The following is a 27,321-nucleotide window of genomic DNA, read 5'->3' as shown; positions in this document are numbered from 1 at the left end:
TCAACCTCCCCATTCTCAGATTCCATGTCATTAACAACCAACACTCACACACTACAGTCAACCATGTCCTCCTCAATCTCCACCAGCCCAGCAGCGCGCTCTTCAAACCTTTCCTTCTTCTCCTTCCACCTCCACCACCACCCACTCCTTCCCTTCCCAACCTCAATCTCACTCCCAATCCCATATCCCAGCCCTACCGCCACGCTCCGTCTCACTCTCTGCCGGGCCGCCAACTCCCAGACTGGTCCGGTCAAGAAACGACCATCCAATAAGAAGAAGAAAAAGAGCAAGGCCAGTGGCGGTGGTTCGGAGGGTTTGAATCTGAGCGATGTTGAGGTTGTGCGTGATTTGGGTGTTGTTGATAATGATGTGGATGGTGATGATGGTGAGGGGGGTTTGAGCTCCGATGGGCGGTCCTTGCCGTATCAGCCGATGCCGCTGCCTAAACCGCCCGCAGGGTTCGTGGTGGATGATCATGGGAGGGTTGTGATGGCTTCTGATCCGGTGAAGCGAATTGCCACCGTTGTGAGTTATTTCATGCTTCGTATGTTGCTGTTTGCGTCATTTGGTTATTGTGTTTCTATTTTGTTTGTTGCTCTTCCACCAATTCAGTTCTGATTTGGAGCCCAACTATCCTACTTTGTCTGTGTGTTCACTGGTTAGTATAAAAGGATGAATAGAGCGTTGTGGCATCAACGAAAGATGGGTTAGGTGAAAATTTGAAAAAAGAGTGAGAACTGTTTTCTTTTCGTTCAATGCTATTATTGTTTATTAAAAAAATGGAGTAATGCTGGTTGTAGATAAGTTACTTTGTTATGAAACCGGTTGTAAGAAGTTATGGACTACTATGCTTTTGTTGGTTTTTTGGATTCATAAATTTGAAGGTTCTAAAGAATTCATGGACAGGTTGATCCTACTAATAATCTTCCATTAGAGTGCATTGTAAGGAGAGTGTTCAGAAGTTCTCAAGGGAATGAATGCATGCTGCTGTGCCCCGTTGACACGTAAGAAATGTTGCTTCTATGCATGCCGTATATTTAGAAGGCATATTCAAATTTATATTACTTTTTCCTTGACATTTAACCAACAAATAATTACTGCAGGCCTGTACAGATTTTAAAGAGCACGAACATTGATGGGTGGTCAGCCGTATGTTTATTCTTCCCCCTTAAATTTTTAGTTTAGTTTTGGTTTTTTTCAGACTTGATTTGATAAATGATCTTCCAAGTTTTGACGCTGGAACATTTTCTGGAGTTTTTATTTTTTATTTTTTTTATAAGTAATCAAAATTCATTAAAAAGCCGAGGGTGCACCCCAGTACACAAGAATTATGCAAGAGAAATACCTAACCAAAAAAAGGAAAAAAAGAAAAAAAAGTCTTAAAATTAGAAATATGAAAATCTGGTGAACTTGGTTTGCTTTGCAAGCTGGATATTGAGAAGGCTTTTGACCAAATCAACTGGAAGTTCCTATTGTACATGCTGAGAAGATGTGGTTTTGGGGAGAAATGGTATTCTTGGATAGTGTTTTGCATTTCTTTGGTATGCTTCTCTGTCTTGGTTAATGGCTCTCTAGTCTGTTCCATCAGTAGTTTTCGTGGGTTCAGACAGGGTGATCCTCTGTTTCTTTTTCTGTTTGTAATAGTCATGGAGGTTTTGAGCAACATGATTACTGCTACTGTTGACAGAGGGCTTCTCTTAGGCTTCTCTGTGGGATCTAGGCCCCCTGCTGTGAATATCTCACACTTGTTGTTCGCAGATGATACTTTAATTTTTTGTGGGGCCAACCCTAATCATCTACGCCATCTCTGTGCTCTTTTATTATGTTTTGAAGCGGCCTTTGGTTTAAAGGTTAATTTGGCCAAATCTGTTTTGGTTTCTGTGGGTAATGTGGATAACTTGGACAAGTTGGCTGGCATCTTGGGTTGTGAGATTTCCTCTCTGCCTTCGAAGTATCTTTGTATTCCCCTAGGGGCTTCTTACTTGCAAGGCAAAGTCTATTTGGGATGGTATTGTGGAAAAGTTGGAGCGTCGATTGGCCAGTTGTAAAAAGATTTTGTCTAAAGGTGGTAGGGTCACCCTTATTAAGAGCACTCTTTCCAACCTACCTACATACTTATTGTCTCTCTTCCCCATTCCTGCCAGTGTGGCTAATCGTATTGAGAAACTCCAACAAGATTTTTTATGGGGAGGGATAGGTGAAGAATTTAAAAATCATCTAGTTACCTGGGCTAAGGTTTGCTCATTGGTCTCTGAGAGAGAGTTGGGTATTAAAAATTTGAAGGTGTTCAATCACGCTCTGCTAGGTAAATGGTTTTGGCGCTATGGGATTGAGAGAGATGTTTGGTGTAGAGTTGTGGTGGACTCCAAATATGGCAGTTTATGGGGTGAGTGGTGCTTCCTTGAGCCCGCAGGAGCCTTTGGGGTGGGGTTATGGAAGAATGTTAGAAAGGCCGGGTGATTTTCTCAAGTTGTACCAGATTCGAAGTGGGAGATGGGACCAAGATTAGCTTCTGGCATGATATGTGGTGTGGGGATACGACTCTCAAAGTAGCTTTTACATCTCTATTTGGTATTGCTTGTGTAAAGGATGCCTCTATTGCGGACAATTTGGAGTTTTTGGGCGGTTCCAACCAGTGAAACGTGAGTTTTGCCATAGAGGCGCATGGGAGGTGGATGTTTCGCTTCTTTTTTTTAGGTGTCACATTTAATTGAAGTTAGAAGAGGTAGCGAAAATAAGCTTTGGTGGATTTCTTTTGAAAAAGGTCTATTCAAGGTTAAGTTTTTCTTCTTCTCCTTGGCTTGTTTTGAAGGTACTTGCTTTCCCTGGAAGAGTGTGTGGCAGACTTAGGGGTGTAAACGAGCCGATCCTGAGCGGGTATTGCCTGTTCGGGCTCGGCTCGTTTAACAAACAGTAAAGCTCGAGCTCGAGCTCGACACAAGCTGAAAAATTTTGTGCGAGCTCGGCTCGCATAACAAAAACTATTGTCCGAGCTCGAGCTCGAGCTCGGCCTCGGCCATTTTGGTTGATCCCGAGCTCGAGTGCTCGTATCATAATTTAAATTATTGACTTTAGCAACAAAAAAAAAATTAAAAATTAAACCACAAATTTTCAAAATAATATGCACTTGCATGTATTAGAATTTTGCAATAAAAGCAAACAATAAGGCAATTGCCAATGAGTCTAGAATCTGAATTACAATTATCTATGAATCTATAATAAGTAATTAAATATGGTCAAATTGATCATTATGAATTTATGAGTCATAAATCATAATTCATAACTACCTACTAATAATACTAATATTATATGATCATACGATCTAAGTATTATCATATGATAGCATATTTAATGTATTAACATGATTTAACAACTCGTATGATCTTAAATCTTAGATCTTAGATCACGTGATGTAATGATTATTAAGTATTTAATGATAAATTCATAACATATAATAAAGTGATTGCATATTTTATATTTACATGTCATATGACACAATGTTATATTATTACATGATCATATAGTCATATCATCTTATTATATAACATGAATAATATGATTAAGTATACAAATTGTCATTATATCATATGACTAATAATTAATTATTGATATTATTCACTTTTATTATTTTATATACCTATAACCAATTAATATATACTAAATAATAACTATTGTTATTTATTACTTTATGCTTACATATAGTATATTATTTATTAATATACTATATTATAAAACTAGTTTTATATATATATACGAGTCGAGCCTTAATAAACGAGTCGATCCTTATACGAGCGGGTTCACGAGCTTTAGTCGAGTCGAGTTTATACGAGTTTGCATCGTTTAATAATCGAGTTTGATTTTCGTGTTCACGAGTAGCTCATTTAATAATCGATTCGAGCACGAGTCGAGTTTATTCGAGTCGTTCTCGAGTAAGCTCACGAGTAGCTCAGCTCGTTTACACCCCTAGGCAGACTCAATCCCCTTAAAGGGCAGCATTTTTTGCATGGTTGGCAGGTCTTGAAAGGACCTTTGCCAATCTTAGGAAGCATCACGTTGTTGTGATAAATAGATGTTGCAATTGTAAGAAGACTAGGGAGTCCATGGACCTTCTTCTTCATTGCGATGTGGCTTTTGCTTTGCGAAGTGCTCTTTTCAATCGATTTGAGATGTCTTGGGTCATGCCTTGACGCCATTGACTTGCTTGTTGGTGGTCTTCTAGAAGACTGTGAAGTGCTACGGTGTGGAAAATGGTGCCTACTTACCTCTTGTGGTGTTTATGGAGAGAAAGAAATAATCGGAGCTTTGAGGATTTGGACAAGACCTCGAAGGAGATTTTATCCCCCTTTTACCACACTTTGTTTCTTTAGACTATGGCTTATGTGTCCCATTTTTCGATTAGTTTTAATGATTTTTTTGTTCATTTTTCTCTTTCTAGTTAGGCGATACCTTTTGTATCCTCCTAGTGTATTAAGGGGCACCTTGCACTTTTAATGAGATTGGTTTTTCACTTATAAAAAAAAAAAGAAAAAAAGAAAATAATCATTAGCATCCATCTAATGGAAAAGGGTATTGAAGAAGAAGGCCTTTAACTCTGTCACTATTTTGTCACTGTCTTCAAAGTTTTGGTCATTTCTTTCTCTCCAATTACACTAAATCATGTAGTGGAGAATCATTTTCCAAACAATTATGCTACCAGAGTACCCTCTCCAATAAGCGAAGAGATCTCTCACTCGACGAGTCATGACCCACGCTAAACCGAACAATCGAAGTAGAGTTCCATAAGGCACTATCTGTCTCACAATGGAGAAAAAGGTGATCAATGTTTTCCGTACTTTTTTTACACAAGCACACCAATATACCACAATGTTATGCTGCTTTCTTAACTTATCCAACATGAAAATTCTATCTAAAGTGGCTGACCAAGCAAAGAAAGCCACTCTCAAAGGGGCCTTATTTTGCCAAATATTCCTCCAAAGAAATGGGTGCTATCATGGGGGGACTAATTGTATATTCTTACGTCAAACAACCCTCTCTTGCAAGGGTTCCAACAAAGCTTGTCTAGACCGCCCTTTTTCAATCGTATGGAATACAACTGATTAAAAAACGAAGGAAAGAATTCTAACTCCCAATCATACGCTACTCTTAAAAAATTAACATTCGACTGAGGAGAGCATTAGAGAATGGGTTAAATATTATTTAGCTCCTTCAACTCACAACCATTTTTAATAAAGCACCACGAACTGACAAGTGTCATGATTTGACTCTTCAAACTGTCAATTTGTTGCAATTTAGTCACATCCGTCAATGTTAGCCATTAAGTTGTTGGATGAAAAATCAAATTTGATTGAAATGTTATGAAAATACCCTTATTTTGACTATTGAAAAACCAAAATTACCCTTTGTCTTTATTAATTAGTAGAAAAAGATTATTTATTTAATGAAAGAAAAAAAAAAAATCTAGGGATGCAAAAACAGTCTATGTGGTTGACTTAAATTTCATATCGCTCGTTATAGTATAACAAATAGGGATAAATGCAAACTCAGTCCCTGTGGTTGGACTGAATTACAAATCGCTCATTACGGTATAAAAAATAATTCAGAGATTATCGGGATAGGCCAAAATAACAATTTAATCCCTGCAGTCAAATTCCGTTAAAACACTTGGCAGATTCCATTAGTGTGCCATGTCAGCACCAATAGAATAATGACACGTGTTACTTTTAATAAAAAATATAAACTTAAAAATTAAAAAGAAAAAAGAAAAAAGGAAAGGGGGTGGCTGCCGATGGCACCTGCTTAGGGGAGGGGTGTGGCATGCGAGCCACCCCAGAGTAAGGGGTGGCCTTCAAGCCAGCATCGACCTATTGGGTGGCCGCGCGGCCACCCCCTTTGTTTTGTTTTTAATAAAAAATAATTTTTAAGTTTTATATATTTATATTTTTAATATATTAATATTTTTTGTTATTAAAAGTGACACGTGTCATCATTCTATTGGTGGTTAAGTGGCACACTAATGGAATCTATCAAGTGTTTTGATAGAATTTGATTGCATAGACTAAATTGTTATTTTGGCGTACCCCGAGAACCTTTGAATTATTTTTTATATGATAGGAATCAATTTTTAATTTAGACTAACTAAAAGGACTGATTTTGCATTTATCCATATTTTTTATACTGTAACAATCGATTTAAAATTTAGGCCAACTGTATAGACTGATTTTGCATTTATTCTTAATTAAAAAAAAGAATGAAAAATAGTCTTTTTCTACTAATTAATAAAGACAAAGGGTAATTTTGGTTTTTCAATGGTCAAAATAAGGGTATTTTCAGAACATTTCGGTCAAATTTGATTTTTCAACTTAACGATCAACATTGACGATGTTACTAAATTGTAACAAATTGGTAGTTTGAATGGTCAAATCATGATACTTGACGGTTCGTGGTGTTTTATAAAAAATGGTTGTTAGTTGAGGAGGCTAAATAATATTTAACCCTTAGAGAATTGATAAAGATCTACCATAGATGCATCCCTAAAGCAAGCAATGCTAAACAAGTTCAAAAACCCTACCTTTAGGGGTTGCTCCCAACACCAGAAGTCATGCTAAAGACTAATCTTGGAGCCATCACCAACCTCAAATCTAGTATATCTAGAAAACTCATTCCAACCCCTCCTAATCAATTTCTAGAGATCAACGCCATACGACTCGTTGATTCCATTGGAGCACCACCCACCCCACTGAATACCATATTTAAAGTCCACTACCAATGTCCATAAAGCCTCTCTCATAAGTGTAACGTCATAACCACTTCTCCTTAAGAGCTTGGTTAACATGAGCAAATTTCAAACCCCCAAATCCCCCCTGCCTGAAATCGGAGAACACACCTTGTACCAGCTTAACAGGTGAAATTTGACCTCTTCACCCATACCTCCCACAAGAAATCCCACAGTAACTTCTCAATTCGCTTGGCAATGCTAGTCGGGACGAGAAATAGAGACATGAAGTAGCCAAATTAGATAATGAACTCTTAATCAAAGTAGTCTTACCCTCTTTAGATAAGTATAATCACTTCCAACCAGTCAAACGACACTCAATCTTCTCAATAATTCATCCCAAATAGATTTGGCATTAAAAGAAGCACCCCACAAAAGACCTTGGTACTTCATAAGCAATGAGGAGACCTTGCAACCCAAGATCCTAGCCAAACCTTTTACAGTATTGACATTACCAACATGAAACCAATTTTGACTTAGCCAAATTGATCTTTAAACTTGAGACAGCTTCAAAACATAAGAACATATATCACAAATGACGGAGGTGATTTGGGTCAGCCCGTAGAAATGTAAATTGTCATCTGCGAACAGAAGATGAGAGATATCAATCCCACCATCATTCTCAGTCCCCACAGAAAAGCTAGACAACAACCCCAACCCCCCCCCCCCCCCCCCACCCCCACCCGGCCGCTACAGTAGAGATCATCTTACCCAAAACTTACATGACATTGACAAACTGAAAAGCCAGACCACTAACCCTCACTCACTGTAACAAAGATCGTCTTACCCAAAGCCTCCATAACAATAAAAAACAGCAATGGAGACAAAGGGTTTCCTATCTCAAACCTCGAGAAGTACTAAAAAAACCGGTGGGAGTGCCATTCGCTAAAACAAAAAAACGCACTGAAGAGATACAATGAGCTATCCATGTACACGCCATTTCCCCCCAAAACCGCTCCTCAGGATGACAATTTAGAGCATATTTATTTCGCTGTTCCTGGTGTTCATGGTTTTTTTAAGCATTGCTTTACTTCTTGTGCTTGTGGTTTAAACGAGCCGAGCAAGCCGAGCTTTGTCTTGCTTAGGCTTAGTTTAATAGAATTTATAGTGGGATCAAGCTCAACTCAAACTCGACTCGAGCTTAATTCATCAATCTCTAGTAGGGCTCACGGAAAAAATCCAAAGCTCGAGCTCCGTTTGACTGGACTGATGCAATACACAAGAAAAAAAAGTTTATGTTCAAGGGGCTGTAGCAATTATTTAGAGGTATCATCTCTGCTAATATAAGTAGGGTTTTGTAAGGGTGTCTTGGTCTTTTCATTCACGTCTCTATGTTCGAGACCATCTTCCATTATTCTCAAAGACTCATGACTGTCTTCCTCCATACAACTTTCCAATTCGTTAAGCTTTCAACTTTTGTGATCTTTACTATTGCAATGTGATGGATTGTCTTTGGCTCTTATACCAACTGACATTTCCTAGGTGCATAAGTAGACATAGATTTACTTTGAATTCCCATTGAAGCCTAAGCTTCTTTGAAGGGGGGAAAGAAAAGGAAAGAGCTTCCTTGGGTGCTTAATCAAGCAAACCCTAAGTTTTTAAGAGAACTTCTAAGGCATATTTATCACTTTTAGCTTTTAGGACACCCATCAAATGCATAGCACGCATCATACTTTGGAATAAATTCATGACTAAGTACTGTAGGATTTCTATTTCTTACCTCTACCCCATCAACTTCATCATTAGGGTAGATATCATAAATTGGCAAATCCCAATCCACATGACAACTTTTGACAACTTGTTCATCCTCATTTCTAAGTGCAAGCACCAACTGATCCTCCAGTCTGCCTCATATTGTATGTTTTGCGGTTCCAACATCACCGAAGGAGTTTTCTTTCTCTAAATCATTTTATTTATCTTCAAGACCACCTTTTGGTATGTCCAAAAACTCATGATTGACTTTTAAAATCTCCATACACCTTCCATTTCGTCAAGACTGTTTCAATCCTCTTAGAAATAAGGGTTATGATAGCTTTTTAAGATAGCTTGACTTTTATTATCCATAAAAGTTGGGGATTACCTCTGAAATTCTCTTATGGACTTAGGGTATGCTTGATTAATTATCCAAGAAGAGGTTTCTTTCTTTTCATTTCTACTGAGAAATTTAGGCTTCGATGGAAATCATGACCATATCATATATGATGGGTAACTGAAACTTAAAGTTATGCTGCCTTGTGTTGTTATTTTATGCAATCATTGACCCAAAGCTAAAAGAACAGAAAAGAAGAAGACGAAGAAGAAGAAAAAAGACCTAATGCTTTTGAAGCTATTACAATTTCTATTTTGTATTGAGTCCTTACTGAGAATTTTCTTTACAGAAAGTATCTGGTGCATGTGCTTTTAATTACCAGTTGACAGTTGTATAATACTTATCTTAGTTTCAAAATAAGTCATTAAGAACGTCATTTGCTGGATTTAATTTTACTTGATCAATCGGAAAGAAGAAGGCAAAGGTAAACTCCCCATCTCGATCAATGGGCACTCATTGGTCTTCTTGAAACTCCCCAACTGCTGCAGCTTTCGATTGGGGAAGCCTCGAGCAACCAGTATATGACACATTAAGGAGTATTCCGCAATTGAGTAGTCAACTCATAGAACAAGCATGTAAACGAAGCAAGAAAAAGGCTTTCAATTTTTCTTTTTCAGATGTCTCATCTGGTCAACAGTACACATTCTGTTGGTCAACAGTACACATTCTGTTGTTCAACAAATACATCCCATGCCCAGAACGAGTTGAAGGACACGTCTCTCAAAAAGTGGAAAAACAGGAACCACTTCTCTGTTTTTGTTCCTACATGAACTCAAAATGAATAATGAGCTCCCATGGGTATAATTTTCTGAACAATTATGGAAGAATCAATTACGCATTTTATTTTAATGAGGCCAAAAAGTCTATTGGCTACAGGCTGGCACAAAGCAATTCTTTGTGCTCAAACATGACCCAGTAATTCCTTAGGGATGTTTTATAGATCATCAAATTACAAGGATGCAATTCATTTTTCATTTTTATGCATTGCTTATCAAAAAAAAAAAAAAATTATGAATTGGGTCTTAGTTGAAAACTCTCATAGCTTACCAGTCCCCCCCTCCCCCCAAAAAAAAGACTTTTTTTAGTAGTTAGCACTGAGGTCTATTGAGCAATGTTTCACTGTCTTCCTCTTCTTTTGTAAGCTTCCTATTCCACATCCTTGTAATCATATATTCTGCATTTTAGGTCAACGATGAAGAAGTTGAAGCTATTCTTCCATCGGCTGCTTATGCTCTTGCCAAAATACATATGCATCTTGTACATAGTGGGTATGATGGTGTAGATTTGCTTATTTGGAACTTCACTATTCTCCTGGATGTCTGTATGTCATTTCGTTCTTTCTTTGCCTTCTATCAGATTTTGTTATACAGCACGTGGAGGGTTTTGCTACTCAGAAGATGGCATATTCGATTTCCGTACAGGCAACAGTTTCTCTTTAACTCCCTGAATCATATAAGTGTGTTTTGTTTATCTATATGACCTGTCTACCCTCTTCCCATTTCTTAGAATATGATCATATTCAACAATTTTCAAGTTAAGGTCTTTGTGTGGTAGTCTTTTATCATAGGATACTTACTATTTTGCAGATGATGGGCAAGATATAGATGGCTTGCCAACCGAGGGTGTAGAAATCACATGCTTCCATCTGGTATTGTGATAGCTATCTATTCTTTGAACAGTTCTTAAGTTTTTAAGAAATGAAGACAAACTTGTATATTTTGTATATGTGAAAAATATTTTTATTTTTTTTATTTTTTTGATAAGTAAGAAATCAATCTTATTAAAAAAGCGTAAGGCGTCCCTTGGTACACTGGGAGTATACAAAGAAACACCTAGTTAGAAAGAGAAAAGCGAGCATGAAAGTCAGCAAAAGTAAAAGACAAAGTATGACGACCCTTTTTATTTTATTTTATTTTTTATAAACATACAAATGAGTCATCACAGTGGCATGACTACGTGTCACTAAGCCAACTCATAGTACACATTTCTTAACATGTACCTGATATATCAGAGTTACATAATATATGCAGCAGAATACAAATCTAACTGCGGAAGTTAACATCATAATCATAAACTGTCCATTGCACAAAAGAGCATATTAATGTCTATTTGTTTAAGGCTTAAGCATAAGTTATGCATACAAAAGAATAGCTACATCTGCGTGTTACAAGTCACATTAGCCATATACAAAAATACACAAAAGGGACTATCCGAGTCTGACACCCCTATGACTCAAGCAACGTGCTTAGTCGTAGTACTCCACATAGTGTGCAATGGAGTCGTCCTCCGAATCATCAATACCTGCATCCAAAGAAGCTTCATCTATACGGTTGCGGTGGTAGCCACATCCGTATAGGTGAAAGTGTGAGTTCACCACCTTAATAAGAAGTGCCGAGGCCTCAGTAGTATAAAACTCACTAGGTATACAATCTACACAAACATAAATGCATGCAGGGTTCAACAGCATTATTCACAAATCATTAAGCTCACACAACAACACATTATCAAGTACAAGTCACGCTGTTCATCACACACTTGTATGTTATCACGGTTTCTACTAACAATATTCCACGCATACCATAAACAAAGTTTCACACATCTCACTAGCGCTAGAACTTCAATACTAGGCTTACCGTCAGCATCGCCCGTAAAGCTACGACCCACAGGGCACACATCTCACGTGAACTAGCACTTCAATGCTAAGCTTACCACATATCTCACAAGTGCTAGCACTTTATTGCTAGGCTTATTATCAACACTGCCCGTAAAGTTACGACCTTCAGGGCACACATCTCACGTGAGCTAGCACTTCAATGTTAGGCTTACCACATATCTCACAAGTGTTAGCACTCAATGCTAGGCTTACCATCAACACCGCCCGTAAAGCTACAACTCGCAGGACACACATCTCACGTGAGCTAACACTTCAATACTAGGCTTACCACATATCTCACAAGTGCTAGCATTTCAATGCTAGGCTTACCATCAACACCGCTTTTAAAGTTACGACTCGCAGGGCACACATATCACGTGTGCTAACACTTCAATGGTAGTCTTACCACACATCTCAGCCAAGAGCTGTTACCCTCTGACCTACCACTCATCTCAGCCAATGGTCACTGCCCTATGGCCTACCACTGTGCTAGATACTACAACATTGGACTTACCATCTATCAACTATGGTTATCATAATACTAAAGCATCCACACTATATATATATATATATATCATCACATGTGTATTTCCAAACATCTTTCTTTCAACACATACCACATTCCACAACAAACTCATATTTAACCCATTATGTCCAAAGAATTTTTCCTTTTACACACATCCACAATTCCACCACATACATCTATATATATATATATATATATATATATATATATATATATATATATATATATATATATATTCAACGTCATGTTATTCAATCCCTAATAATTCTCACATATCAATTTCAACCATCTCAACATAATTCAATTATGGTGATGCTATAGTTCCATCTAGGAGTAGGAAAGGCAAGGCACACATGATGTAGGTTTGTGTGCTTTGGTGGGTGGGTGGTGGGTTGTTTTGTTCTTAGTTGGTTTCTTTTGTAGTTTGTTCTGGGGCTTTTCTTCGTTCTCGAGGGGTTCGGGTGTTGTTGGTTCTTTTGGGTTTTAGTGGGTTAGCTTTGGTTGTTCCTGTGTATACTTCCTGTGTACTTAGGGGCGCCTTACGCTTTCTTTAATAAAGTATTCTTACTTATCAAAAAAAAAAAAAAAAAACATAATTCTTAATTCAACACTTCACAACTCCATCATCAATACATATCTTCATCAAAATTCCATAACCATATACAACCAAGATTCATCAATATCCATTTATCCATACAATTTACAATCCAATATATCCCAACTCAATCACAAACAATTTTATCAACAATTTCCATAGTCATAAATACAACCAAACACTATCAATATCAAATTATCATCACAATTCCCAATTCAATAACTCACAATTCAATTACATATATCTTCACCAACAAATTCTATAATCATAAATGCAACCAAACACAACAATACGTAAATTTAAGTTCTTAGGGTTCCTCAGTGAGTAGAATACTCACCTTAGCTGCATTGGACCCTTGACTCGAATATCCCCAACGTTCTAGTTACCTTGAACTCACCATTGAAGAACAATTGAAGTCTCCACCTTACGAGCCTGCAAACATATATGATATTAGACTAAGCTATTGAACTCTATATTCTATGAAACATAAACTACTCGCATGCTCACACGTCACATTACCCGCTTGTAAAGTTAGCTAGGCACCATTAGCTACTATTAGGTTAAGCCTTGATTTTAGGTTCGTGTTTATTTCGTTTCTTAACCTTTAAATACATCTACTATTATATTTAATACTTTATCTTTTAGTTAACAAAACATCCGGGTATTTTAGTTTATAGAACCTTAACGATTTGCACACTAAAATATTGCTTTAGTAATTCCTTTATATTGAGCTATGATTTCCATATTATAACCTTTACGTTTTCCATTTATTTGCTATACTCTTACATATATTTTATTTACTTATTCCCCTACTTTATTTCTAGTTAGGTAAACATTCCGATAATTAATTTATAGAATCTAATGTTTAACATTTTACTTTCAGTCATCCTTTCATATCAATTTATTCATTTTACTCATTTACCATATTGTCTTAGCACACCCTTTATATTCAAATTCTTCCTCATGCTTTCCCTAAAATTCAAACCAATCCATACAACAAATTAGCCCCCACTCATCCAAAGAAACTTCCAAACTTCATCATAATCACTAAGCCATCACATTTGGCCACCATAAAGAGAAGCCAAATTTAATACCCCAAAAATCCAGCCATTCGGCCATTGCCATCTAAGCCACAAAATTAATATCCAAAGGCCAATTGACCAACCATAACCAAAATCACAAATCACCAAAAATCAAAGACTTCAAGCGAACCAATTCAATCGATCAACACAGAACAATGGGCCAAAATTAACCCTAAATTCGCATCTAACCAAAACAGAAAATTAATCCAAGCCCCCCTCAAATTTTGCAATCAGAAACCCTGAACAGAAATTGTAACTAAATCCCCAAATATCAAACTCCAACCGGTTGATACAAAAACCCCAAAGAGGAAGACCCATTCGGTCTATCCAACCAAAACACCAACAACACCACAAGTTCCATTCGGCTACCTCAACCCAAGAACATCCATAATCTATCACATATATCATACGACCAAGAAGACCCAAACCAAACACCCATTCAGTCTACCAAAAATCAGGAATATCCAAGCAAAAATCAAAGAAGACGAAGAGATGTATCTCACCGGAATAGGGCCGGAATTCACGGCCCAGCTGCTGCCACCACATCCTGACGGTGGCTTGACCACCGAGTTCCAAAATCGCACCACCCACGGTCAAGAATCCGTCTTCCTCACTAGGGTTCTCTCTCCATTTCCGCATCTCAACATTTCTCTCACAGTCATAATGGATCGTCTCTCATTCTCGGCTGGATCTCTCTCTCACGGTCTCAATCTCTCTATGTCTCAGTGTATGGGTGTGTAGAAGAAAAGAGAAGAGAAAGAAAATGGAAGAGGGGGAGGGGTTGCATGAAACGGGGGAGAGAAGAGATGAGCGTGAGATGGAGAAGAGAAAAGAGAGAAAAGAAAGAAGTGAGGGACATGCAGGTGAGGGGAACATAGAGAAAAAGAAAGGAAAAGAAAGAAAAGGAAGAGAGAGAAGTGGGACACTTGTCACCATGTTGGTGGTTGGGAGAAGATGAGGTAATATTCTCTTAGACAATCCGGTGGTGACATGTGGCAGGATATGATTTTCTTTATTTTTAAATCCCTCAACTATTTCAAATTACAGTAGGACCCCATCTAAATTTATATCTATCATTTAATAATTAACATTCGATCCCACATTTAATTAAACTACACTTTTGCTAATGTGATTAATTATTTATTCAACTAGAACCCACTATAATTATTATTCATCTTAATTCTATTATTTTATCTTAGACTTATTTTATTTCAATAATATAAATATTATCGCCTAGAATATAATTATAAATCACATCTATTTAATAAACATGATTTATTAATTGCTAAATGCCCTATTTATTTTCTTGGTCTTTACACAAAGAGTGGACATAAGCCGTAGTCCAAAAGTACAAAGTAAGGTAGAACGAGGATAGAATCTCTTCCAAGGTACTTTCCAAATCCTTAAAGCTACTATTGTTTCTATCTCTCCATAAGCACCAAAAGAGGCAAATAGCTGCCATTTTCCAAACCACAGTGCTTCTTGGCCTTCCAGAGGACCGCCAACAAGCAAGCAAGTCGATAACCTGTTTGGGCATAACTCAAGACATCCCAAAACAATTGAAGAGTGAACTCCATAAAGCAGAAGCCACATCGCAATGAAGAAGAAGATGATCCACGGATTTCCCAATCTTTTTACATATATAGCATCTGTTTATCACAATTAGATGCCGTTTCCTAAAGTTGTCCAGGTAAGAATCTTGCTAAGAGCCGCAGACCACACAAAGAAGGCAGCTCTTGAGGGAGCTTGAGTGCGCCATACGCTTTTTCAGGGAAAGTGACTACTTCCAAAGCAAGCTAAAGGAGTAAAAGGACTTGACCTCGAACAAACCTTTTTTGGAGGAGACCCACCACAACTTGTCTTCACTGCCTCTACTCACTTTGACTGAGTGCAACACCTGGAAAAAAGAAACAGAAACATCTTCCTCCCAATCATGAGTCTCCCTAGTAAAGCTCACGTTCCACTTGTTGGAGTCGCCCAAAAACTCCAAATTATCCGCAACAACGGCATCTTTTACACGAGTAATACCAAATAAAGCTGGAAAAGCTACTTTAAAAGCCGTCTCCCCACATCACAAGTCATGCCAAAAACTGATCTTGGAACCATCCCCCACAACAAATCTAGTGAATCTAGAGAGAATCCCAACCTTTTCTAATGTTCTTCCACACCCCTACCCCAAAGGCAGTTGTTGGTAGAGAGCAGCACCCGCTGTCCCCATAGGCTGCTGTATTTAGAATCCACGGAAAAGAAGACTGTATAGGACTAGATAATACTTATAGTAAGACTTTACTTCAAAGGATTTTCTTCGCCCTGGAGTCTAACAAATTTTATCCTCTCCTTCACACCTTACTTTAAGAGAATACAACATCTCAAAAAATCTAGTTACCACTTCCACCTTCCAATCATATATAGGTCGAGTAAACAAATTATTCCAGAGAGTTGTGCCATTTTGTCTCTGCATATTCTCCTCCACCCATGCATCCTTGCCACATGCAATAAGAAACAATTCTGGAAAAAGAGTCTTCAAAGGTAACTCCCCACACAATACATCATGCCAAAACAAGACTTTAGAGCCATCCCTGACCTCAAATCTCACATGAGCTGCAAAAACATCCCATCCCGTCCTAATACATTTCCATACTCCTACTCCAAAAGAACCCCAACCTCCTTAGAGCACCAACCATCACTCATACTCCCATATTTAATAGCAACGGCGGTTAGCTCCTCTGTGCTTATTGTGGTGTATTTGGAGGGAGTGGAATGCGCGGCTATTTGAAGATATAGAGACATCTATGGTGGAGCTACGGAAGCGGTTGCTCAATACGTTATATATTTGGATAGCGTCCCATCATAGCTTGAATGTTTTTACTTATGTAGACTTTTTAAAATTATTCTCTGTTCGTCTCTTTTAAAGGTTCTCTTGTATACTTCCCGTGTATAAGGGTTGTGCCCCTTTGCGCTTATTTTTATAAATTGCAATTACTTATAAAAAAAAAATAGCCACCACCTTTCTCCAAAGAGCATCCCTTTCCATAGCAAACCTCCGTAGCCATTTACCCATCAAAGCTTTATTGAACCAAAACATATTTCTCACTCCTACCCCCTGAAACTTTCGATGAACAAATCATAGACCAATTAACCAAATAAAATTTAAACTCATCTCCAATACCTCCCCAAAAGAAATTCCTCTGAAGTTTTTCCAAACGATTAGCCACTCCCATTGAAATAGGGAAGGGAGACAAAAAATATGTAGGTAAACTCGAAAGAGTACTATTAATCAATGTTAACCTCCCACCCTTAGATAAATACAATATCTTCCACCCCGCTAAACTATTTTCCATCTTCTCAATAATGCTATTCCAAATATTAGAATCCTTATACTTAGCACCCAACGGAAGGCCCAAATACTTTATAGGAAGTAAAGCCACACCGTACCAAAGAATGCTAGGAACAATCTTAGATTTAGGCAAGTTGATTTTCAGCCCGAAACTACTTCAAAACACAGCTGCAAACATCTCAAATCTCGGAATTGGTCAACATTAGGGTCACAAAAGTTTAAAGTATCATCTTCAAATAATAAATGAGACCATCATTCCTCTTGAGCTCTCGATCCCACTGAGAACCCAGAAAGTCACCCACTTTCCACCGTTGCAAAATCATCCGACTTAAGGCCTTCATCACTAACACAAACAGTAGCAGAGACAAGGATACCCTTGCCGTAGACCTCATGTACTACTAAAAAACCCTGAAGGCGACCCATTGATAATGATAGAGAAATAAACAATAGAAATACAATGAGCAATCCAGCCTCGCCATCTCTCTCCAAAACCACATCTCTCAAATAAATAAAGCAGAAACTCCCAATTTACATGATCATATATATACCTTCTCCAAATCCAATTCACAAATAATACTCGGTGTTCTTGAACGAAACCTGCTATCCACACATTCATTAGCCACCAATGCAGAGTCCAGGATTTGCCTCCCCTAGATAAATGTAGTCTGAGAATAGAAACAATCTTCCCTAACACTAAAGTTGGAACTATTTGCTAGAACCTTTGAACTTATAGGTCAAAAATCCTACAAGTAGTGGAGATTGAGGATCGCCTTGTCTTGGCCCTTTAGAACTATTGAAGAAGCCGGACGGAGAACCATTAACCAAAACAGAGAAGCGCACTGAAGAAATGCAGTGTGATATCCAAGAGACCCATTTTCCCCAAAACCACATCTTTTCAGCATGTACAATAAGAACTTCCAGTTGATGTTATCAAAAGCCTTCGTAATATCCAGCTTGCAAAGCACCCTAGGAATACCAGATTTGATACGGTTATCCAAACATTAGTTGGCTATGAGGACTAAGTCCAAAATATGTCTACCTTTAACAAATGCGTTTTGTGGCTTTGAGATAATTTTCTCCATAACACTACTCATTCTATTAGCAAGGATCTTATAAACACCACTTGCGAGGCTAATAGCTGAAAGTCCGCGAGATCAGTTGCCCCAGGAGTCTTGGGGATTAAGGCAATGAAGGAGGCGTTGAGGCTTTTCACAAATTTGCTATGAGCATGGAAATCAAAAAAGACTCCCATGATATCAGATTTGATCACGTTCCAGCAGTCTTGGAAAAAAAGCCATGGGGAAGGGACCTGGAGCCTTATATCGGTTCATACCTTTCACGACCTTTAGGACCTCCCTTTCCTCAAAAGGAAGCTCCAACTGAGAGGCCTCCTCCGTAGCTAAAGAGTTGAAAGCAAGGCCATCCAACCTAGGCCTCCAGTTGTATTCCTCTCAAAATAAAGACTCATAAAATTGAACAATATATTCTCGGATGGCCGGTTGATTTGAAGTGACTGAGCCATTAACAGACAAAGATTTTATGGAGTTGGATCTCCTGTTCAAGTTTGCAATCCGATGAAAGAACTTTGTGCATTTGTCACCTTCTTTTAGCCAAAGAACCCTGGATTTTTGTCTCCAACTAATTTCTTCTTGGAGAATAATTCTTTCTAGATCACTAGCAATCAGGCTTTTCCTCAATAGCTCTTTAGAGTCTAAACCTCTCTTGTCCTCAAGCCTAACAAGTGTGCGCAAATCTTCAAGACGACCTTTTTTAAGGGAGTCCACATTTCCAAACACCTGTTCATTCCATAATTTGAGGTCGACCTTTAAAGCCTTCAATTTTTGAGCAAGAACAAAACTAGGGGAGCCTTGAAAGGAATAAGACGCTCACCAAAGCCTCACCCTATCCACGAAACCTTCTTCCTGCAACCACATATTCTTGAACTTAAAAGGTCTTTTCCCCCTTTGGATGCCGCCATAAACGAGGAGGATAGGAAAGTGGTTAGAGCACAAACGAGGAACCCTCTTCTGGAAGAGCCCAGGATATCTAGCTTCCCAATCCGGAGAAACAAGAAACCTGTCAAGCCTAGACTAAGAGGAGTTATTGGACCACGTGAACGACCCTCCTACAAGGAGAAGGTCCGTGAGACCTTGCTCTGAAATAAAATCAGAGAACTTTGTCATCGCTGGAGAAAACGAATGACTCCTAATCTTTCGCAGGGAAAGTGGATGACATTGAAATCACCACCAATGCACCAAGGTAAATCCCACCAACTGAGGAAACCAGCCAGTTCGTCCCATAAAGACCTTCGGTGACTATCGAGATTAGGACTGTAGACCCCGGCAAAAGCCCAAGTTAGGTTTTCTTCAATATTTCTAAAAGAGCAAGCCACTGCGTACTCCCCCAAACACACCTCAATCTTTTCCATAACCCTCCTATCCCACATGAGCAGGATACCACCGAAGGCCCCACTAGAAGGAAGATAACATCAATCGAGAAACTGGCACCCCCACAAACTTCTCACAATACTATTAGAAATAAGCTCCAATTTGTAGACTTTTTAAATTTACTTTCTGTTCGACCCGCTTAAGGGTTCTCTTGTATACTTCCCGTGTATAAGGGTTGCGCCCCTTAGCGCTTTTCAATAAATTGCTATTACTTATCAAAAAATTTAGTTTCTTGCAAGCATATGATGTCAGCCTTCCACTGTCTAAGGAGATTTTTGATTTCCAACCGCTTGCCACCTTGATTCAGCCCTTTAACATCCCAAGAAGTCAACCTGGGATTTATGTAAAACCTCTTTGAATCCTCCCCTTGTTCCTACTATAAGAACACTACCACTGCGAGCGTCATAGTTGATGGAGCTAAACAAACCATTAATTTCTCTTACACCATTTTTACCCACTTTCGAACAAGAGCCCACGCCCTGAGCTTCATTACTTGCTATAATATCTCAAAACAGAGTTGAAAGTCTTCCTTTAAGACCATCACAAGAAAGGCCCACAAAGAGACTAAATTCCTCTAGCAACTGCAAAACCCAATCTGGAGATCTCTCCCCGACCTTCCGCTTAAACTTAGCTGATGGGTAGCAAGCCAAGGGGGAGGGTTTGGCCTCTGCGATAACTCCATCTCTAAGCCACCTACCACCGAGAGGGGGGGGAGAGACTACTGGAGAGGGAGGAGAGAACACAATCAAAGGTGAGGATTAAGACCTTAACGCAATTGCTGAAGGAGGAAGGAGGTAACCCAACCCTCACCCATCATAGGAAGAATAGAGAGGGGAGAGCTAGGGAGCCCGCCGGGAAGATCCTGGAACGCTGGGGAATCCAAAGGCAACTCTGTTGTTTTGCTGGAGGGCCCATTGGGAAGAAGCTGCTGGCTTGCCGAAGAGGGAGCCACCGGAGCCACAAAGGCCTTCCCCACCAAGGGATCCAAGGCCGCCTGGAGCGGAGAAAGAATTGGGTTGCCAGAAGCGGGCCTGGGTGACACGGTAGCCGAAGATCAAGGCAGGGTGAGAACATGACCGGCTAGGTGCGGCAAATCCGCGTCTAAGCCCGATGAAAGCACCTCCAAAGAAGAAGATGCGGCACTTGGGTCGGCGGGCCCATAGGGAAGGAGAAGCTTCTGGCTTGCCGAAGAGGAAGCCACCGAAGTCACAAGGGTCTTCCCCACTGAGGGATCCAAGGCCACCTAGAGCGGAGAAGAGACTGGGTCGCCAGAAGCAGGCCTAGGTGACACGGTCGCCGGCGATCAAGGCGGGGAGGGAACACGAATGTCTGGGGGCGGAAGACCTGCGTCTGAGCCCGGTGAAAACGCCTCTAGTGAAGAAGAGGCACCTGGGTCGATGGGCTGACCCACGCCTAAGCCTAGAGAAAATGAGGGATTTGGGATGGGCCAGGGACTCGAGAGGACCTTGGCCTTAAATGCAAACTTGGGCCGGTCAAGGGGAAGACCATGGCGGCTTTCCCTTTTGGGTCACGAGCTGGCGTTGAAGGAATTGGGGCCAGTGGAAAATCCGTAGTCTTTTTGGATTTGGGCCGGGGAACTCTGAAGCCAGGAAAGCAGGCTCTTTTGGGACACGGGTCTTGGGCTTGGGGCGAGAATCGGAAGGTTTAGACCCGCTACCCAATGGTCCACACTCAAACAAGGCTAAACCTGATAGACACGCAATTTCCTCTTGTAGCCTCACTAACATCTTTCTCAAGCTGCTTAGGTCAAAACTTTCACCAAAAAGGGTCTTGCGTGCTACAGAGTACAACGTAGGAGAGCCTGTGTTAGTCACCCTTCCCTTAGCTGTGACAGTTGCCCTTTCCAGCATAGCAGAGAACAACGTCGGAGTTGTCTTCACCGGAGCTTCCTTTTCCAGAATTGCCTTCAACGGAGCTGCTGCCTTCACCGTGGCTGTCTTCGTCGGGGGACGTTGATGTAGCGCCGGAAGCGAAGGAAGAGGGGCCTTTGCCTTCGCTGGAAACCCTTCTCCGAAACCTTCGCCTGGGCATGAAAGCCCTTCTCCAGAGCAGACGTGGCTGTCATCGTCTTTGACTAGGTCGGATATTCCAACCACCTTGAGACCCTTGCTAACGGCAGAGTGGAAGGACCAAAAGGCTCCTCCAATGCCAGCAGAGATGACGCCAAAACCTCTGCAAAGCTCCTCCTTGTCTCTGTTTTTGTCACAGCTTGTGGGTCTTTCGGCGCACGTAGCTGCTTCGTGAAGCTGACCTAACCAGCATGAAGTTGGTGGGTGGCTAAACAGAGCTCCAACCCGAAGCATTCCCAACCTTCACGACATCTTCCTTTCAGCACTAAGATGGAACTGCTTCTCCTACCCTTGTATTCTTCTACTATCAAAAACTAGCCATGCCTGTTGGAGCATTACCGTGCAAGGATACGGGGGAAGCCAGATATGGATTGATTCCTACAGGGGAAGCCAGATATGGATTGATTCCAAAAAACTCTTTGAGTCTTTTACCATTACCAGTTTGTCGTAGGACTTGATCAACCAATCTGCCTCACCTTTGTCCAAGAGGATGGACCTCATCACTCCTTTGCACTTTTCACAAATCCTAATACCTGTGGAACCACCCACCACCAACAAGTCGAAATCCTAAGACTCTACAGACCACCAAAACGAGGACCTCACCATTGCAGTGTTTGTTTAAACGACTACAATCTACACTAGTAAATATATCGAACTTCTGTGGATATAAATTTTGACATGACTCTCCCTTTCGCATCCTCTCTGCTTCTCTCTCCTCATTTGTGGACAGATGTGTATATTCCTTTTTTGAATTTAAAGTTGGAGCAACTGAGTTGCAAATATCCATCCTTTTGTGGGAATTGTTAACATATCAATATTTTCTCTATGCAACTGTTATCTTCTTCAGTAAAGTATACATAGACATAGAAGTGTTTTTTGTTCAGGATTGAAGCTCAGATGCCATGGGTGTCTTCAATCTAAATGCTCAAATACCTTAAGTAGCTGCTGCAAGAAATTTCCAGTATTCAGTATTCTTCAAGCTGCAACACTTTTTCTTTAAGCTTGGTCCTTTGACACCCTAATTCAATCTACAACCTTAACTTCTTTCTCAACTGTTTGCAGCTCCTAAATCTGTCCTATTGCAGCATTTTAGTGTCCAGTGGGAACAATTTATTTAAAAGAGTAGGTGCTATGATTTTTAGAAGAGAAATTTGTTTTGTCACTAGTTATATCATTGATGGTCGTATAGTTTTAGCAGTTTCGTAGCGTTTTCATGCCATTCTATTATATGGGTTTGACATCCTTATAGGCAAGAAACGTTTTTTGCATCTATTTTTCTATCATGGATACTCCAAAATACCTGGAGTGTCTGTGCTTGATACTTGTCTGGAAAATAAAAACTAAAAGGTATGAATATGCTAATGATACATGAGGGATATGGCTACTCCTTAAATTGAGGGAAAGAAGAAAAAGAACTTCTCAAATCTCTTTTGTGCTATCTGTATCTTTTTCTCATCAGAGCCTTGTCGCCAGTGCTAATCTGTGTCTCACAATTCATCCTGACTCTCTCTCATGATCAATTGCACCCCTCTCTCTCCTCTTCTTTCATGATCAAATAACAGGGCAATATGTAGGTTAAAAAGAATAAATGTTTTTTTATTTTTGAAGACTTTCATCTATTTTAAGATAGCCAAAAAAAAAGCACATTATCTATTGTGGATATAGGGAATATTTATTTTTTAAGCCTAAAATTAGCATTAGATTTCGCAAAATATAGTTACCTAATTATCGTATCTGTGTTAATAATATCCTAGTTTTTAAAGATTTCTTGTATTGTCATAGCTGTATCACATTTACTCATATCTCATGTTAGTATCGTTGCTTTCTAGATATATTTATGTGCATGTATGTGATGACTGACCGTCTGTAGTTATGAGCTTAGTTGGTTATTCCCTGCCTCTTTAATCTGTAGTTCTTTTGTTACAGGATGGTGCACATTACATGATTTACACACCATCCGATCCGCTTCTTTTTGTGGCTGTTAAGGTACCTTCTAAATTTTATTATGCTTGTTGAAGGGAACTAGCTACACAAGCTGAACCTCCATTTGATTGATCACACTTTGTCCCCTCTTGCTCTGAAAAAGAAAAGAAAAGAAGTAACCCCCTCCCCCTCAGCCAAAAAAAAGAATTGTCAATATGGTCTGCTAAATTGTTTGTATTTTTGAAAGATTCATATGGTTTGCTTAAGAGTAGGCCTAGATAATGCATTACTTGGGAACAGAGCTAATACAGATTTTTTATTTATGCAGAATCACAATGGGGTGTTGCAAATTGCGGATGATGTAAGCAATTTCATTCTTTCTTTTAGCTAGCAATAATTGCATTCATTTCAGAAGAAACATTGTTTACTAAGCAATCTCATTCCGAGTTTAAATGTTCTTGCCTGCATAGAGATTATATGTTTGTTTGCATTCTCGATCATGACATTACTTATGTCAGTATCATTTTTTCCATTCTCAGTTCTTCAAAATATTACTTCTGTACCGATTACGTCGTTGCTGTGGGGATTTTGGGCACCCCCTGGTTTCCACTAAAAATTAGTATACAAAGTTTTGAGGTCATAATTACTTTGCTTGTAATGTAAGATCAGTGGTATGGAGAAGTGCCTGCTTTCACTCTGGGATGACATTAATGAGGTTAGTTATGGCAGGTGACAACCATTTTTTTTTTTTAGTTAATCAAGCAAATATCATTAAAAAGCGTGAAGTGCCCCTAAGTACACATGAAGTATACACAAGGAATACCAAAAAAAATAAAATTAAATAATATTTTTTTAAAAAAAAAAAAAAAAAAAAAAAACAGAAAGAGAAGCCCAAAAAAGAGACACCCATTACCCTGACTTGAGCCACTGCCTCTAGCATCAAAGTTAATGGAGCATTCCAAATTCTTAAGCTCCCTCCTCCCCTTTGGTATAGAAGCAGAACCACAACCTCACGATGCTGTCCCACTTCAAGGGAAGAAAACAGCTCCAGAAGCCTTTTGTCATTCCCCCCAAAGGAGAGCCCAAGAGAGGGTGCGAGCCCCACCGCACTAAGCACTACCTCAGAGTAGCCATCATCCCCCATCTCTTGATTCTCTCCATCCCTTATCCCAACCAAAGCACCCCAATTCGAAGATTCACCCACCTCATGGACAGTATGAGGGGAACCAGCCACTGACAGGGGGGACTAAGGAAAAACACCCGAGGGCTGAAAAGGATGGAGACAGTAGAAATAAGACAAACCCGGCAAAAACCTGGAAACCATCGACCTAAGCGGAGGCAAAGAGATAGCTCCGGCAACAGACGACATCTTTGGGACCAAAGGCAGACCATATTTCCCCTCTGCTGTAACAGCCACAGTAAGAAGGTTAACTTCCCTCTTCAAGCGCCTCTGGCCTTTAGACTTAACAGGCTCAGGTGAAGGGCCTATGAATTGCTGGGGATTATCATCGGCAATGTCTGAGCCAACACACGCGGATCCTGGGACAATAACAGCCTCCGACGAAGGCTGGGTTGCAAGCAAAATTGTCTTCAGCCTAGGAGGAGACACAACAGAGCAAGCCGGCAAAAGCCCATCCTGTCAGACCACTACAGATGCATTCGTCGGAAGCACGGCCATCTATGCCTGCTGGGACCTCTAGCAAGATGACCCTACTCAAACTAGACTTGTGCTGGAACTTGGTTTTGCGCTTGGACGCCCAACACCACCCACCCTTATGACGCCCAACAAGCTTGGGATTTAGAGAAGTCCGAGACCCAAAGCCCTTCAAGCCTTCCAGAATACCCCCAAAGCCAGGCCAATAGAGGCCTTCAGCCTCACGAGGTAACATATCCACGCCACAAGGAGAGAAAGCAACATCTCCTTTCCCTGCAAATCATCTGCCCCAAAATCTGCATCTCCATCAGGGCACGCAACGTTGCCTCGCACAGAGGACCACTGTTGGGCGTCAGAAGGGTCTTTACCCAGCGGATTACAAATGAAGACCTTCGGTTTGAACGTACCCAGCGGATCAAGAAGATGCATCTCCAGATCGTAGCAGTTCACCGCCGATCGCACCTCCATCAGGGCTGAATCAGGACCTCGCATAGGAAGAGTAGGGTCTGCCTCCTGACCCAAAATCCTGTACACGACAGGAAGCCGAAGAGCTACCCACAAAGTAAACCACCTTTGCATACGATGGAGCACCACAACCCCAAAGGGCCTCTCCCCATCAGCTGCGACCACACCCAGCCCTGACCCATCTTTCTTCCTCCTCGGAGAGGGGACACCAAACGGTGAACCCAACAATACGGCGGAAGAACCCACCATGGATTTGAAAAAAGCCTTTACCATTGCTCAGTTCAGCGGCAAAGCGACTCCAGCCCCACCCATCACGCTCCTTAGAGATTAAAATAAGACCTCTCCGGCCACCCCCCGCATACACCGCCACCTTCAAGAACTGGCCAGAGTTATTCGAACCTCTCTGAAAGAAAGTCACTTTCAGCCCCTCCCTAAAACTCTTGATGAAAGCCTTAGAACCCGAGAAGCGTACCAGCTCCTCCACTGTAGAAAGCAACCACCCAGTACATAGCGAACCTAGAAACGCAACATGAGATTGGCCCGTCCTCCTTTCCTCCAACCATAAGAACCGAGGGCCCTTCCCTCACCAAAAATTCAAACTCTTTAGCCTCCTCACCAAAACGGTTAAAACAAGGCATCTCCGGCCATCCGGCCATCTACCTTACTCTCTCTCGAAAGAAAGAGCTCACCGAAGACTACATCCCAGAGCTCACTCGACAGACCGAACCTGAAGCCTAGTGTGATGCGCCTCCACCCACCACCGCTTAGAAATGATGAGCATCTTGATTTAACCATTTGATGGTGAGTGCCATCACAAGCGACAGTAGGAATATGTCAGCTAAACATTCTGGTCACAAAACACATGCACGTATTTCGCCGTATAGTTTGTGCTTGCCTAGCATAAAACCATAACAGATTAGTTCATTTCTAGATGTTGTTTTGGACCCAGAACTTGAAAGTGTTTGCAATAGTGTATGAGTATCATTCTAGGCCTCAGTTCCACTACCCAAAGAATGTTTTGGATTTTCTGAGCTCTACTCAGTAGAGCACTGTGTGTCCAAGTATCTTTAATTACTTGGGATGTTCTGCTGCTTGTTCCCAGTAGGTTTCGGGAAGAATTGCCTGCTGAATAAAGTACTTGTTTGTGTTTAAATATTTTTTCTATAAGTTAAACAAGCTCATAGTGAGTCATAAACCTACAACCTCACCCTCCACCCTGTTCTTATGGGGGAAGAAGTGCCATTTGAGCCTGTGTTTGAGCAATACCAATTTAGCATTCACACAAGGTCTTGAAGAACTGGGGATTAATGGATGATGGCTCTTACAAGCACACTGGTTTTATTCTTTGAAACAGGATCTCCTGGAGGACCCAGCTATTATAAGCGCAATAGACGAGGAGACTGAATTTAATGCGTTGGTGGTATGTCTCAGCCTTTTGCAAACTCTCATTCTTTTCGTACTGATGTTGGGCTAAATGAATGCTTTGGTTTGTTTGATCAAAATTGCAGGAGGAAGAGTCGGCTCTTCTTGAATCATTGAAGTTAGGTGAAAGATAACCAGATGGATCATCTTAAGTCAATAGTTCGTCAAATTGGCTTGTTTTGTCATCTTTATAGGAGGCTGCACCAAGTGTTCAATTTGGAAGATACTTCACTACAAGAGGCGGGAATTTTTTTTTTTTTTTTTTT

The 27,321-nt window shown here is 40.2% G+C and overlaps 1 protein-coding gene across 4 annotated transcripts; it reads left to right on the top strand.

Annotated features, from left to right (window-relative positions):
* On the top strand, positions 1-27,321 carry LOC133857335 (uncharacterized). Of its 4 annotated transcripts, none has more exons than XM_062292560.1 (10): positions 1-525; positions 907-1,004; positions 1,104-1,149; positions 10,047-10,129; positions 10,218-10,276; positions 10,448-10,509; positions 23,518-23,577; positions 23,843-23,875; positions 26,988-27,053; positions 27,142-27,321. In XM_062292560.1, exons 1-10 carry the CDS (start codon positions 25-27, stop codon positions 27,187-27,189), a joined length of 1,056 nt encoding a protein of 351 aa, XP_062148544.1. In that variant the 5' UTR covers positions 1-24; the 3' UTR covers positions 27,190-27,321. The 4 variants fall into 4 exon arrangements, with proteins under 4 accessions (XP_062148544.1, XP_062148543.1, XP_062148547.1 ...); XM_062292559.1 differs by having other exon boundaries at positions 10,218-10,282; XM_062292563.1 differs by lacking the exon at positions 10,448-10,509 and having other exon boundaries at positions 10,047-10,125; positions 10,218-10,282.

This window comes from Alnus glutinosa, chromosome 14, assembly GCF_958979055.1.
Source record: "Alnus glutinosa chromosome 14, dhAlnGlut1.1, whole genome shotgun sequence".
Lineage (NCBI taxonomy): Eukaryota > Viridiplantae > Streptophyta > Magnoliopsida > Fagales > Betulaceae > Alnus > Alnus glutinosa.
This window is presented reverse-complemented; position numbering and strand designations above follow the sequence as displayed.